This window comes from Engystomops pustulosus, chromosome 5, assembly GCF_040894005.1.
Source record: "Engystomops pustulosus chromosome 5, aEngPut4.maternal, whole genome shotgun sequence".
Taxonomy (NCBI): Eukaryota; Metazoa; Chordata; class Amphibia; order Anura; family Leptodactylidae; genus Engystomops; species Engystomops pustulosus.
Window position 1 is genome coordinate 79,522,215 of NC_092415.1, and position 12,029 is coordinate 79,534,243.

General features: G+C 42.6%; 1 protein-coding gene across 2 annotated transcripts in view; it reads left to right on the forward strand.

The window, feature by feature from the left end:
* MBOAT1 (membrane bound glycerophospholipid O-acyltransferase 1) overlaps nucleotides 1-7,482 on the forward strand; it is a 58,850-nt gene extending 51,368 nt beyond the window's left edge. For both annotated transcript variants that reach the window (XM_072152460.1, XM_072152459.1), the window contains exons 11-13: nucleotides 1,833-1,965; nucleotides 4,879-5,030; nucleotides 7,143-7,482. In XM_072152460.1, the coding sequence (XP_072008561.1) occupies nucleotides 1,833-1,965; nucleotides 4,879-5,030; nucleotides 7,143-7,302 (445 nt within the window). In that variant the 3' untranslated portion in view covers nucleotides 7,303-7,482. The remainder of the gene's footprint in view (nucleotides 1-1,832; nucleotides 1,966-4,878; nucleotides 5,031-7,142) is intronic.
* The last annotated feature ends 4,547 nt before the right edge of the window (nucleotides 7,483-12,029 follow it).

Here is a 12,029-nt window from a genome sequence, read left to right on the forward strand (position 1 = left end):
GCATCAGTATGGGGAAGAAAGGTGATTTGAGTGCCTTTGAACGTGGCATGGTTGTTGGTGCCAGAAGGGCTGGTCTGAGTATTTCAGAAACGGCTGATCTACTGGGATTTTCACGCACAACCATCTCTAGGATTTACAGAGAATGGTCCGAAAAAGAAAAAACATCCAGTGAGCGGCAGTTCTGTGGGTGGAAATGCCTTGTTGATGCCAGAGGTCACAGGAGAATGGGCAGACTGGTTCGAGCTGATAGAAAGGCAACAGTGACTCAAATCGCCACCCGTTACAACCAAGGTAGGCAGAAGAGCATCTCTGAACGCACAGTACGTCGAACTTTGAGGCAGATGGGCTACAGCAGCAGAAGACCACACCGGGTGCCACTCCTTTCAGCTAAGAACAGGAAACTGAGGCTACAATTTGCACAAGCTCATCGAAATTGGACAGTAGAAGATTGGAAAAACGTTGCCTGTTCTGATGAGTCTCGATTTCTGCTGCGACATTCGGATGGTAGGGTCAGAATTTGGCGTCAACAACATGAAAGCATGGATCCATCCTGCCTTGTATCAACGGCTCAGGCTGGTGGTGGTGGTGTCATGGTGTGGGGAATATTTTCTTGGCACTCTTTGGGCCCCTTGGTACCAATTGAGCATCGTTGCAATGCCACTGCCTACCTGAGTATTGTTGTTGACCATGTCCATCCCTTTATGACCACAATGTACCCAACATCTGATGGCTACTTTCAGCAGGATAATGCGCCATGTCAAAAAGCTGGAATCATCTCAGACTGGTTTCTTGAACATGACAATGAGTTCACTGTACTCAAATGGCCTCCACAGTCACCAGATCTCAATCCAATAGAGCATCTTTGGGATGTGGTGGAACGGGAGATTCGCATCATGGATGTGCAGCCGACAAATCTGCGGCAACTGTGTGATGCCATCATGTCAATGTGGACCAAAATCTCTGAGGAATGCTTCCAGCACCTTGTTGAATCTATACCACGAAGAATTGAGGCAGTTCTGAAGGCAAAAGGGGGTCCAACCCGTTACTAGCATGGTGTACCTGATTAAAGTGGCCGGTGAGGGTATATAGCCAGCTCATGCCCTCCAGCATAAAGCCATCCCATGCACTCCAGGATATAGGTAGCCAGCCCATGCCCCCAGTACATAGCCAACCAGCACTTGCCCCCATGTATTTAGCCAGCCAGCCCATGTCCCCAGTATATAGCCAACCATCTAATGCCCCCCCTGGTGTACAGTCAGTCCCCTGCCCCCCCAGTATATAGCCAGCAAGCTCATTCCCCCAGAATATTGCCAGCCCTCAGTATAAAGCTTGCCCGTACCCCCAGTATGCCCAACACATAAAGAAAATAAACTCAGTACTCACCTTCCCGATGGCCTCCCCAGGTCTTCTTTTTGATTGCTGTTGGTGGGCCTTGCACGGCAAAATGTATGCGCCGCCATCACGCAGGGACCTGTCACTGCCAGCATACACACTATGCAAGCCGCTAAAGTCAGTGTGCAAGGACCTGTTGCCAGCCGCCAACAGCAATCAAGAAGAGGACCTCCAGGGAGGCATCGGAATAGTGAGTATTGAGTTTTTTTGTTTTTTTTTATAGATTCTAGTATAAGCATAGTATAGTATAAGCATAAGTATAATATAGCAAGCTTCTGTTTAAATACTACTGCAGCTACTCAGAGATAAGTTCAGTGAACAAAAACACCAGTTCACCAGAACTGAATAAATTCTGTATCGATTACCACTTTCTACCATACTTAGGCTAATTTTAACAGATGTCATGTTTATTGTATTACATTTTTTTTGTATCTTTACAGAGTTTCCTATGACAGAGCACCAAAGTATTGCACAGGTTTAACATTTCTTCTTTCGGCCATTTGGCATGGTGTTTATCCAGGATATTATTTCACATTTCTTACTGGGATTCCTGTGTGGTGGGTTGCAAGAGGAGTAAGTATTACTTTTTTATGCGCAGTCAACACAGAGTGGAAAAAAGAAAAGGTGTTAATAGCAAAAAAAAAAACAGCTAAAAAATAATAGTAAAAATAATAGTACAGTAGGAACCTTTCCCAAAGGTAATCTAATATAATATATAGTTAACTTACAATATGCGGAGAACATCCACAGTGTGCCAAAGAAGAGGATGAGGGGAAAGATAACTTTATCATATAAAACTGCTGATTGAAGCAGCTGTAAACATGTGATGGTTATTTATACAGACACTGGGGCACATTTACTAAGAATGTAGGAAACTGCACTAAAAGTGCTCTGCCTGTGTATAATGATCGGTGCGCCAGATTCATTAACCCCTTAACGCTCTGCGCCGTAGCTCTACGGCGCAGAGGTATAGGGAATGTATGAAGAGGGCTCACAGGCTCACCGATCGCGGCTATTAACCCTTCCGTTGCCGCCGGCAAAGTCGCCGGCGGCATTTAAAAGACGGCGGCGCGCGGGCGCTGCCATCTTTATTCCGATCGCCGCGCCCCCAAACGTCATCGGGGGGGGGCGGCGATCGGTTGCCATGGTTGCCTCAGGTCTTCGTTTGACCCGAGGCTTAATGGCTTCTGCAGATTTGTTACAATGAGCCAGTGGCTCATTGTAATGAATGAGTTGCAAAAATGCCATATATTGCAATACAGAAGTATTGCAGTATATGGTAGGAACGATCTGACCATCTAGTGTTAATGTTAAGATATAGTGAAAAAAAAGTTTTTAAAAAATAAAAAAAATTAATAAAATATAAAAAATTCAAATCACCCCCCTTTTGCTAGAACTGATATAAAACATAATAAACAGTAAAAATCACAGACACATTAGGTATCGCTGCGTCCCAAAATGCCCGATCTATCAAAATATAAAAACGGTTACGGCCGGCGGTGACCTCCGAGACGGGAAATGGCGCCCAAATGTCCGAAATGCGACTTTTACACCTTTTTACATCACATAAAAAATGGAATAAAAAATGATCAAAATGTCGCACAGACTTCAAAATGGTAGCAATGAAAACGTTGGCTCATTTAGCAAAAAATGACACCTCACTCAGCTCCATGCGCCAAAGTATGAAAAAGTTATTAGCTTCAGAAGATGGCAAAATTTTTTTTTTCTTTTTTGTACACCTTTGTTTAATTTTTGAAAATGTATTAAAACACAATAAAACCTATATAAATTTGGTATCACCGCGATCGCACCGAAACAAAGAATAAAGCTGAGGTGTTATTTGGAGCGCAAAGTCGTAAAAACTGAGCCCACGTGCCGTTTTTTTTTCAGTTTTTCCACATTTTGAATTTTTTTTCAGCCTCGCAGTACACGGCATATTAAAATAAATAACATTACGGGAAAGTAACATTTGTTATGCACAAAATAAGCCCTCACACAGGTCTGTACATGTAAAAATGAAAAAGTTATGGATTTTTGAAGGTGGTGAGCGAGAAATGAGCGAAAAAACCCTGCGTCCTTAACCCATGCACCACAAATCATGAATCTTTCGCTTCTCTGCACTGGCCCTAGAGAGTTCACCAACTTTTTTGTGGTGAACCTTTAACATAGGGCGTGCAACAGACTTTGCATGTTAAATCTGCCACACGGTCCGACTGAGTGCCCCCTAATTTGTGTTGTATGGTGGCTAGTGGAGCTATGACTTAAAACGGTTGCGCGCAACACATTTGTGGTGCAGACACTTCTTACATACCTGTGCAAGCAGTTTACACCTAAAAGATTACCTATGAGAATGGTTACTATAATTATGGTGGCTGCAGGGTCATGTATATTTATAAGGAATTTACACTACCTGTTTCCTTTTGAATGTAGTCAGTTATTTTACTATATTTTACTTTTATTATTCCCACATTTTATTAGTTATTTTCAGCATTTTAGGTCTTTTGGGCATATATATATATTTTTTTTTTATTTAGATTCTTAGAAACTGACAACCAAATTTCTTGAAGACCATTTTATCATCTATTTCTGAGAAGTTAATTCAAATTTACAAACAATTTGGCTGCAGTGGTAGAAAATATGATATGACGCCATGATTGAATTACAGTATTAAAATGTCTATTACTGTAACTTCTGTTATACTAGCATAAGTCCATTTTTCAATATCGGTAAACGTCTCTTTCTTTTGGCAACTGCTTTTTGAACAAAAGCCAAATTGAAATGGTATAGGTCAGTGATGGCTAACCTATGGCACTGGTGCCAGAGGTGGCACTCAGAGCCCTTTCTGTGGGCACTCAGGCCATCACCAGAGATGACTCCAGGTATCTTCCTGCAGTCCCAGACAGCCCAGGACTTGCTGTACACAGAGCTATTTTAAAGTGACAGCTCTACCTGGGACTATTTTCTGCTTTATTGGTGTCCTCAGGTGCTGGTATCAATGAAAACTGTGACAGAGCAGGGAGTATAAATCACAAATTAAATTTCTGTGTTGGCACTTTGCGATAAATAAGTGGGTCTTTGTTGTAGTTTGGGCACTCAGTCTCTAAAAGGTTCGCCATCACTGGTATAGGTGATGTTGGGTGCTTCTTGCTGGGCAATCTCCATGCATGTTGAAGGAGAAATGGATTTTTAGATGATGTCCACTCATTCATGTGTAATATGCTTGTTTGCTAGAAATTGATTGTTTTCAGTAACCCACAATCCTTTCTATTGCATAAAAATTTGGTAAATTCGTGCTCCTTCATCAACACCCTGAATTCATAACTATGAGTTTGCTTTTTTATTTTGTTAAGTAGACTGTTGGTCAGAAGATACTTCATGTTCAAGTTTGCTTTTGTTTGTTCAGTGTAACTACATGGTCTCCCCTTGCCTAAACACCATATACTGTACAGTTAAAAATTGTGGACTTTTTCTTTATCATGTTACTAGATGAGAAAACGGTTTCGGCATTTCTTTATTTCCACAAAATTCAGAAAAGTTGTTTATGACATTATCACATGGACTGTAACACAATTGGCCATTTCCTACACTGTTGCCCCCTTTTTCTTGTTGGCAACAGAACCGACCATCAAGTTGTACAAGTAAGTATCCCCTTTTCTTCCTGTTATATTGGGTATGTAGGAGTTAAGCCTCTACTGACATGACACAGCTTGCAAAACATGTGCTCACAATTATATGTTCACGATCTTGTCTTTTACAAATGACCACTTACCAAATTTGTGGATGAGGCAACTCATTGTTGTAGTTGGTGATTGGCTTAAGTGATCTTTTCCATGTGAAAAGTGGAACCATAAAGAAGTGAGCTGTTCTCAGGGCTGTTTTAACCAAGAGGCAAATAGGGCAGTTTCACAAAGCCATATAGTAGCAAAAACATGGTACAAAAATTTTTCCATACAGAGCTGTGTAAGGTATCACTTTTTGCGGGATGAGATGACATTTTCACTGCTACCATTTTGGGGACTGTACAACTTTCTATTCAAAATTTTATGAGTTGTAAAAGTGTTGATTCACACATTTGGGCACTATTTTCCACTATTGTATTCACTGCCAGAAACAACTGTTTTTATATTTTGATAGATCAGGATTTTTGGGTTGCAGTGATACATGACATGTAACTACATTTACTACTGTTTTAGGTCCCCTTGGGTGTTTGAATGCTAAGGGTCTGATTGCTTGTGCAATATACTGCAATACAGCGGTATTTGTATACAGATCTTTTATTATAGCCTGTCTCCAGCAGGCTGTGATAGAGAGCGTTAATTGGTAGACATAGGAGCCTCCCAAAGAGATATTTCACCAAGACAGTTAGTAAATAAAGGGATACACTATTAAGATACGCAATGAAGGGCAATATGGGTCATGACCTAAAAATGCTGCGGTTGGTGACAGAATGTGAGACAAATTACCCACCTCTGTTGATGGTGATAAGGCACTTCTGCAACAGCAAAAAGTATTTTCCTCTACATTCTCCGATATATCTTCCAATGTAGCGTACATGATACTGTGTACAATGTGCCCCAATAATAACATATACATTGGGAAAAACTACTAAAAAATTACGGAGCAGGATGACACCTGTGGGAAAATACTTCTCTGGACCAAGTTCTAGTAAAGAAGGGTCAGTTCACATCTTGGTAAAAGAAGTGAAGGTCTAGAAGGAAGATGTTATCTGTGGTATGCAGAAAGGTCCCCAGATCCAATGTGAAAATATAAGTAAACAAATGATAAAGACAGGTGCTCTGACCTCATGAAGTACGTCTAGTAAAAGGAATATATAAACAATGATAAAAACAGCTCACCTTGATACATGAGCATTGAGCGCATGTAATATAATAAAATAGTTCTGCCAGCAGCCCGAGGTCCCATATAATCAGCAAATCCCGTTCCAGTCAACAGAGTTGCAGTGCAGTACTGGTAAAGCCCAAGGAAAACATGTGGGATATATCCAGGCGCACAGTCAAACTTCAAATCCACTAACTCGATAATGGTGTGAATCAAATAGTGGTATGTTAATTGAAAATATTAAAACAAATGGACATGCTACACATTTCCCAAGCCGAAACGCGTAGCATGTCCATATGTTTCAATATTTTCAATTAACATACCACTATTTGATTCACACCATTATCGAGTTAGTGGATTTGAAGTTCGACTGAGCGCCTGGATATATCCCACATGTTTTCCTTGGGCTTTACCAGTACATCTTGGTAAAGCATTTCTCATTTTAATACTTTGATAACATAAAATAAATACAGGCAGTCCCCGGGTTACATACAAGATAGGGTCTGTAGGTTTGTTCTTAAGTTGAGTTTGTATGTAAGTCGGAACTGTATATTTTATCATTGTAATCCTAGACAGAACTTTTTTGGTCTCTGTGACAATAGGATTTTAAAAATGTTGGGTTGTCATAAGAATCAATATTAACACTAAAGCTTCATTGTAGACACCATTGATAACTGTTACAGCTGATTATTGTAGCCTAGGACTAAAGTACAAGAAATTACCAATATCCAGAGGTCCGTTTGTAACTATGGGTCGTATGTAAGTCGAGTGTTCTTAAGTAGGGGACCGTCTGTACATCGATTTGGTAGTATGCTTTAACCACTGATGAAATTGACATTAACATTTTATTACAACTAAATTTATTGACATTTTAGTAAGTACTTACTAATGTAGTGAATTTGTGATTTCAGGTCCGTATATTTCTACTTTCATATTGTTGTGGTCATTGCACTTATTCTTCTGTCAATAACGTCATCTGATGACCACCAGAGGACACTCTCCAAGAGGACTGTTTTATCATCTACAAACCATGTTCAGTACATAGAGAATGTAAAGTTTCATTCAACATGAGAAGGAACAATTTGCAATTGCTGCTACCTACCAAAGAGACAGCATGGACCAAGATAACTATTTCTTATGGAGTTTTATTATATTTCAAAGACTATGTTATATATTGTAAAGCTTTTAATACTTTGTTGATTTCTCAGTTAATGGTATTTTGGAATAAAGCCATTTGTATGTTTTTGTAAAGGTTTGCTGCAAGTCCAAAAACTATTTCCATGGTTATATCTGTCCACAACACAAAAAATACCATAAAAATGTAACCTGGCGATTCCATTTCCTCCACTTTTACTGATATAAAGGATCTGGGGAAACAGCTATAAGAGAGGTGTTTTGGTAAAGATACAGTATGCTTCTGTGAGTTACACTTTTCTACACTGTGTGTATATTTAAGCTCTGTCCAATAAATTCTCATCTAATACAGGTAAGATCTAAAAAAAACATCAATAGAGAACAAAAAAAAAAGAAATAGTTTATTAGAAAATTGCACCTTGCCCTTGGATTTGGATATACACCTGTATATACCAGATAAATACTAATAGTGAAACTGCTTGCTGAGGCATATCCTGTAAACACATCCCACCTATAGGTGGCTTTGAACTTGATGTGGCCTCCTAAATGTAGACACCAAAGCTGCTATGGTTCAGAACCAAATCATAAATAACCTATTGTGTTCACACAAGGTGAACAAACCAAAGCGAAGACAATTAAAGAAGATAATTTAATAGAATCTTTATTAATGAAACAAACAAATACAATATTAACAAACAAGGCATAAAAAAATGTTGTTGCGCGGACAGAGGAATCAACCCTTAGGGCACAACAGCAACCCAACCAATAAGTATTATTGTGTACAGGCTTAAACCACACTAGCGTTACGGTATGAATTGTACCAACTAAAGCAGTAGCTATTTCACTGTGTAAAGTGCGACAGAGTGGACAGCCTGAATGGAGCAAAACATGCTTTCTTACCCATATTGTGGATTGGATTGGTGTCTGTGCCCTGGGTGACTCCGGCCCCGACGCGCGTTTCGGCTCAAATGAGCCTTTGTCTGAGGGTGGTGTCATCCAGGTCACAGGTGGACATATAAACGTATGTTCAGCCTATCAGATTATGGAATTATGACACTTGATCGCGGCACTTTACGTCGGCATAGTTGCCAGCATTTGGGCGCATGCGTAGTAGTCGGGAATGGAGACCGGACTAGCGCGCCGGCGCATTAGTGTCATTGAGTCATGTGATAATGACGGTACTAGTTGCCGCCCCATGCTCCAGCTGTCATCTACGAAGGAGAACATGTGAGTAATAGAAGGGGGCGGAGGCGGACTCAGACCGTTTACAGCAAACATACCTGCCGTACGGCACAGACACCAATCCAATCCACAATATGGGTAAGAAAGCATGTTTTGCTCCATTCAGGCTGTCCACTCTGTCGCACTTTACACAGTGAAATAGCTACTGCTTTAGTTGGTACAATTCATACCGTAACGCTAGTGTGGGTTAAGCCTGTACACAATAATACTTATTGGTTGGGTTGCTGTTGTGCCCTAAGGGTTGATTCCTCTGTCCGCGCAACAACATCTGGTGGCTGCACATTTTTTATGCCTTGTTTGTTAATATTGTATTTGTATGTTTCATTAATAAAGATTCTATTACATTATCTTCTTTAATTGTCTTCGCTTTGGTTTGTTCACCTTGTGTAAACACAATAGGTTATTTATACCTCTATATACCAGTAGAAGACCAATTCTTTTAATCCCTTGGATACATATGATGTAATTGTACTTCACGGTGTTGTTGAGTTTGTATGCACAGAGATCACAAGTTGAGCCTTTTTTTATTCAGGTCAGGTTTTTGCTGTACTATACAGCAGATACCTGTCATTAACTGGCATGACGCAGTATATTGTTGAGCAATGGGACGCCCTTGAAGGCCTGAAAAAAAAGAAAACAATTATAAAGAAGATAGGATACCTAATTTGATTAAACTTTCCTATCTGCCAAAATGACCAAAATACAAAAAAACCCTCAAAAGGTAAAAGTCACAACCAAAAATAAGTTAAATTTTTTTGCTACTCTTACCTTGTGCAGCAGTGCGGCTGTGCAAGGAAACCCTGCTGGTCTCCAGCCAGCTGCACGAGACCGGCTGTCTTCTGTGGTACAAGGAGGGACAGAGCATGAATTTTGATTATGGGTTAAATACTTGAGTGGACGGAGACACGGAGTAAATCTGAAGGTAGATGGCCTTTAAAGATGAGAATATGGAGATAATAGCAGTCAAATGTACTGTTGGGAGTGGATGCTGTACGTGATGCTCTCATTCCCAACTGTATCTGTATCAGCTCTTATCTCCGTTTCTATAGCAAATAAAATCAGGACTCTGGTATGGTATAAAAATTTTGATTCTCATCTGTGGCTCAATGAGCTACAGATTTAAAGTAATGAGCATCTAAAATGCTCCCTCCCAGCCTCTCACCTTAGAATACACAGTGAAGAGTAAATTTAACTGAACCTGTCGGATGGGATTAGAGCAACTATTCTCTCTCTATGTTTACATAATTAATAATAGACAATGATGTCATTTGAAATGTGCTTAGTCAAGTTGTAATGGCTGCCCCCTAGTTACTAGTTATGTCCCTAGATAAAGAATTAACAGCTCACTGATGTTTATACTTACAGGCAGTCCCTGGGCTGTGTACAAGGTTTGTTTCTAAACGAAGTGTACCATTAAAATCAAGCATGATAAAGTTGGGAGTGCAACACCCTCGCCGATGCAATGGCGAAGGAGTGCTTGCGAATACGTCCCACAGCATGTCATCACATCACACAGGGGACATTGCAGTGGTAGCTCCTGCCTGGCAGGGCAGGAGTTAAGTGTTTTGTATGATGCAAGATCTGTCATCCAATCACTTGTATTGCATTCTGTCTGAGATGTAATTGGAGGAGCAGCCACCACCTGACCAGAGGAGTTACAAAACCCCTGGCCAGGAATGTTCTGGAGAGCAGTCTCTCCCAGGAGGGAGAAGAGACCAGGTACAGTCAGACCCTCTGGGTCTGCAGGGCACAAGATCAGAACAGCTAGAGACTAGTTTAGCCTAGCTCAGATGAGAAGAAGCAGACTGGGTTACCCCAGTCCAGACTCTATTCAGCCAGCATACCAGATAAGAGCAGGAAGAGCCTAGCCCCTGCCTCTTAAGAGTGGAGCTAATAGATTAGAGTTAGTGAGGAAAGGGGTATCATCCTACCTTCAAGGGTGATACCTGAAGCACTCCAGGACAAGCTGAAGCTTCCTATTAGGACACAGCTACCTCCCAGCCTGCCCTCTGCATCCAGGCTGGCGATCTACCTCCTGAGGCTCCCTCCAAAAGCATCTCAGCACTCCATCACTCTGTTAAAGGCACGTTGCTGAAGTTCCTGTCAGTTCCAATAAAGAACTGTAAGTTGTTTTTGTTCAACCTCTGCCTCCATCAGGGTGCCATCATCACAGGCACCCTGTCCACCACACAGAGACTCATACTCTAGACACCAAAGGGTTGCCCCAGGGAGATCCGCTATAGCAGCCTCTCCCCCATCCTTTCTTGCCAACACCACCCTGCTGGAGACCTGCCAGGCTGTAGGACAGCCCTCCGGTTCCCCATACCAAGCACCGTGACACTAGCGTGCCTAGGCCGCAACCGCCAGCCACTCAGGTACTGCGGGCCCCGGCTGACTCCAGGCCCCGAGAAAAGGCTAGGCCCCGGTGGGGGGATGTTGCAAGTGGCGTCACGAACAGGATTGATACTTCTGTGCCTTATTCCGGCATTAAGGACTATCCTTTATTGAAAAGACTGTGCTGCCTAACCCTGCTGCCATCCGGGTTTAGGCCCAAGTGATTGTGTGTTTCTGCATTGAACTGAATTACTGCTGCCACGTGCTGTTGAGCACCGCTCCAGCACTCAAGAGGTTAACCCCTGCAAAGAACTTTGTCAGCTCTGCTACATCCGGCGCTGCCGCGTCTGAAGCATTTTACCTCACGAAACTGTGGCGCAGCAAGTAATTCCAGCCCGCCAAAACTTTCACTGGCGGGAAACCCAGAGACATCACTAAGCTCCGCCCCCTGCGCGTATGGCGCGAATCCTGCCTCAGCGCGCTGTGGCGCAGCAGAAAATTCAGCCCGCCTCAGCTCCTGGCGGGAAAGACTCAAGCTCCGCCCTCTGGCGCGAAACTCTCCCGCGCTGCAACGCCAGTGAGAGCCCACGAGGTACCTCAGAGTCAGCGCAGCCGCCATCCAGCATCAAAGAGGTTAATCGGCCATCTTGGATTTCTCCACGTGCTGTCTCCTGTCCTGCCGACATGCCGCACAGCCTCCGAGATGAAAAAACAAGTGTCGCATGGCTTGCCCACGAGCCTCGGGCCCCTTCCTCTGCTGCACCGCTTACTGCTGTCTCCTGTACGCAGTCTCCAATGGCGGATTCTCCACAGCGTCTGCCTCCTCCGATTGCGGACCTCCTGAGGACCACCGCGGATGTGAGTACCATGGCCCCCAGGGCCTATATCACAGTGACTGTTACTATATCTCCCTTAGCCCCGGCTGGGGTACAGTCCGGCCTCCCTGCAGAGGTTACCACCGCCAGCGTAACAGCGCCCCCAAGAGCTACAGGTCAGTCCAGGAACAACAATCCTTCAGCTGTCAGCAATGGAGAAGTTACAGCTCCTGCGATCATCATCATACGCTCCACAGCGCCCCCAGCTACAGA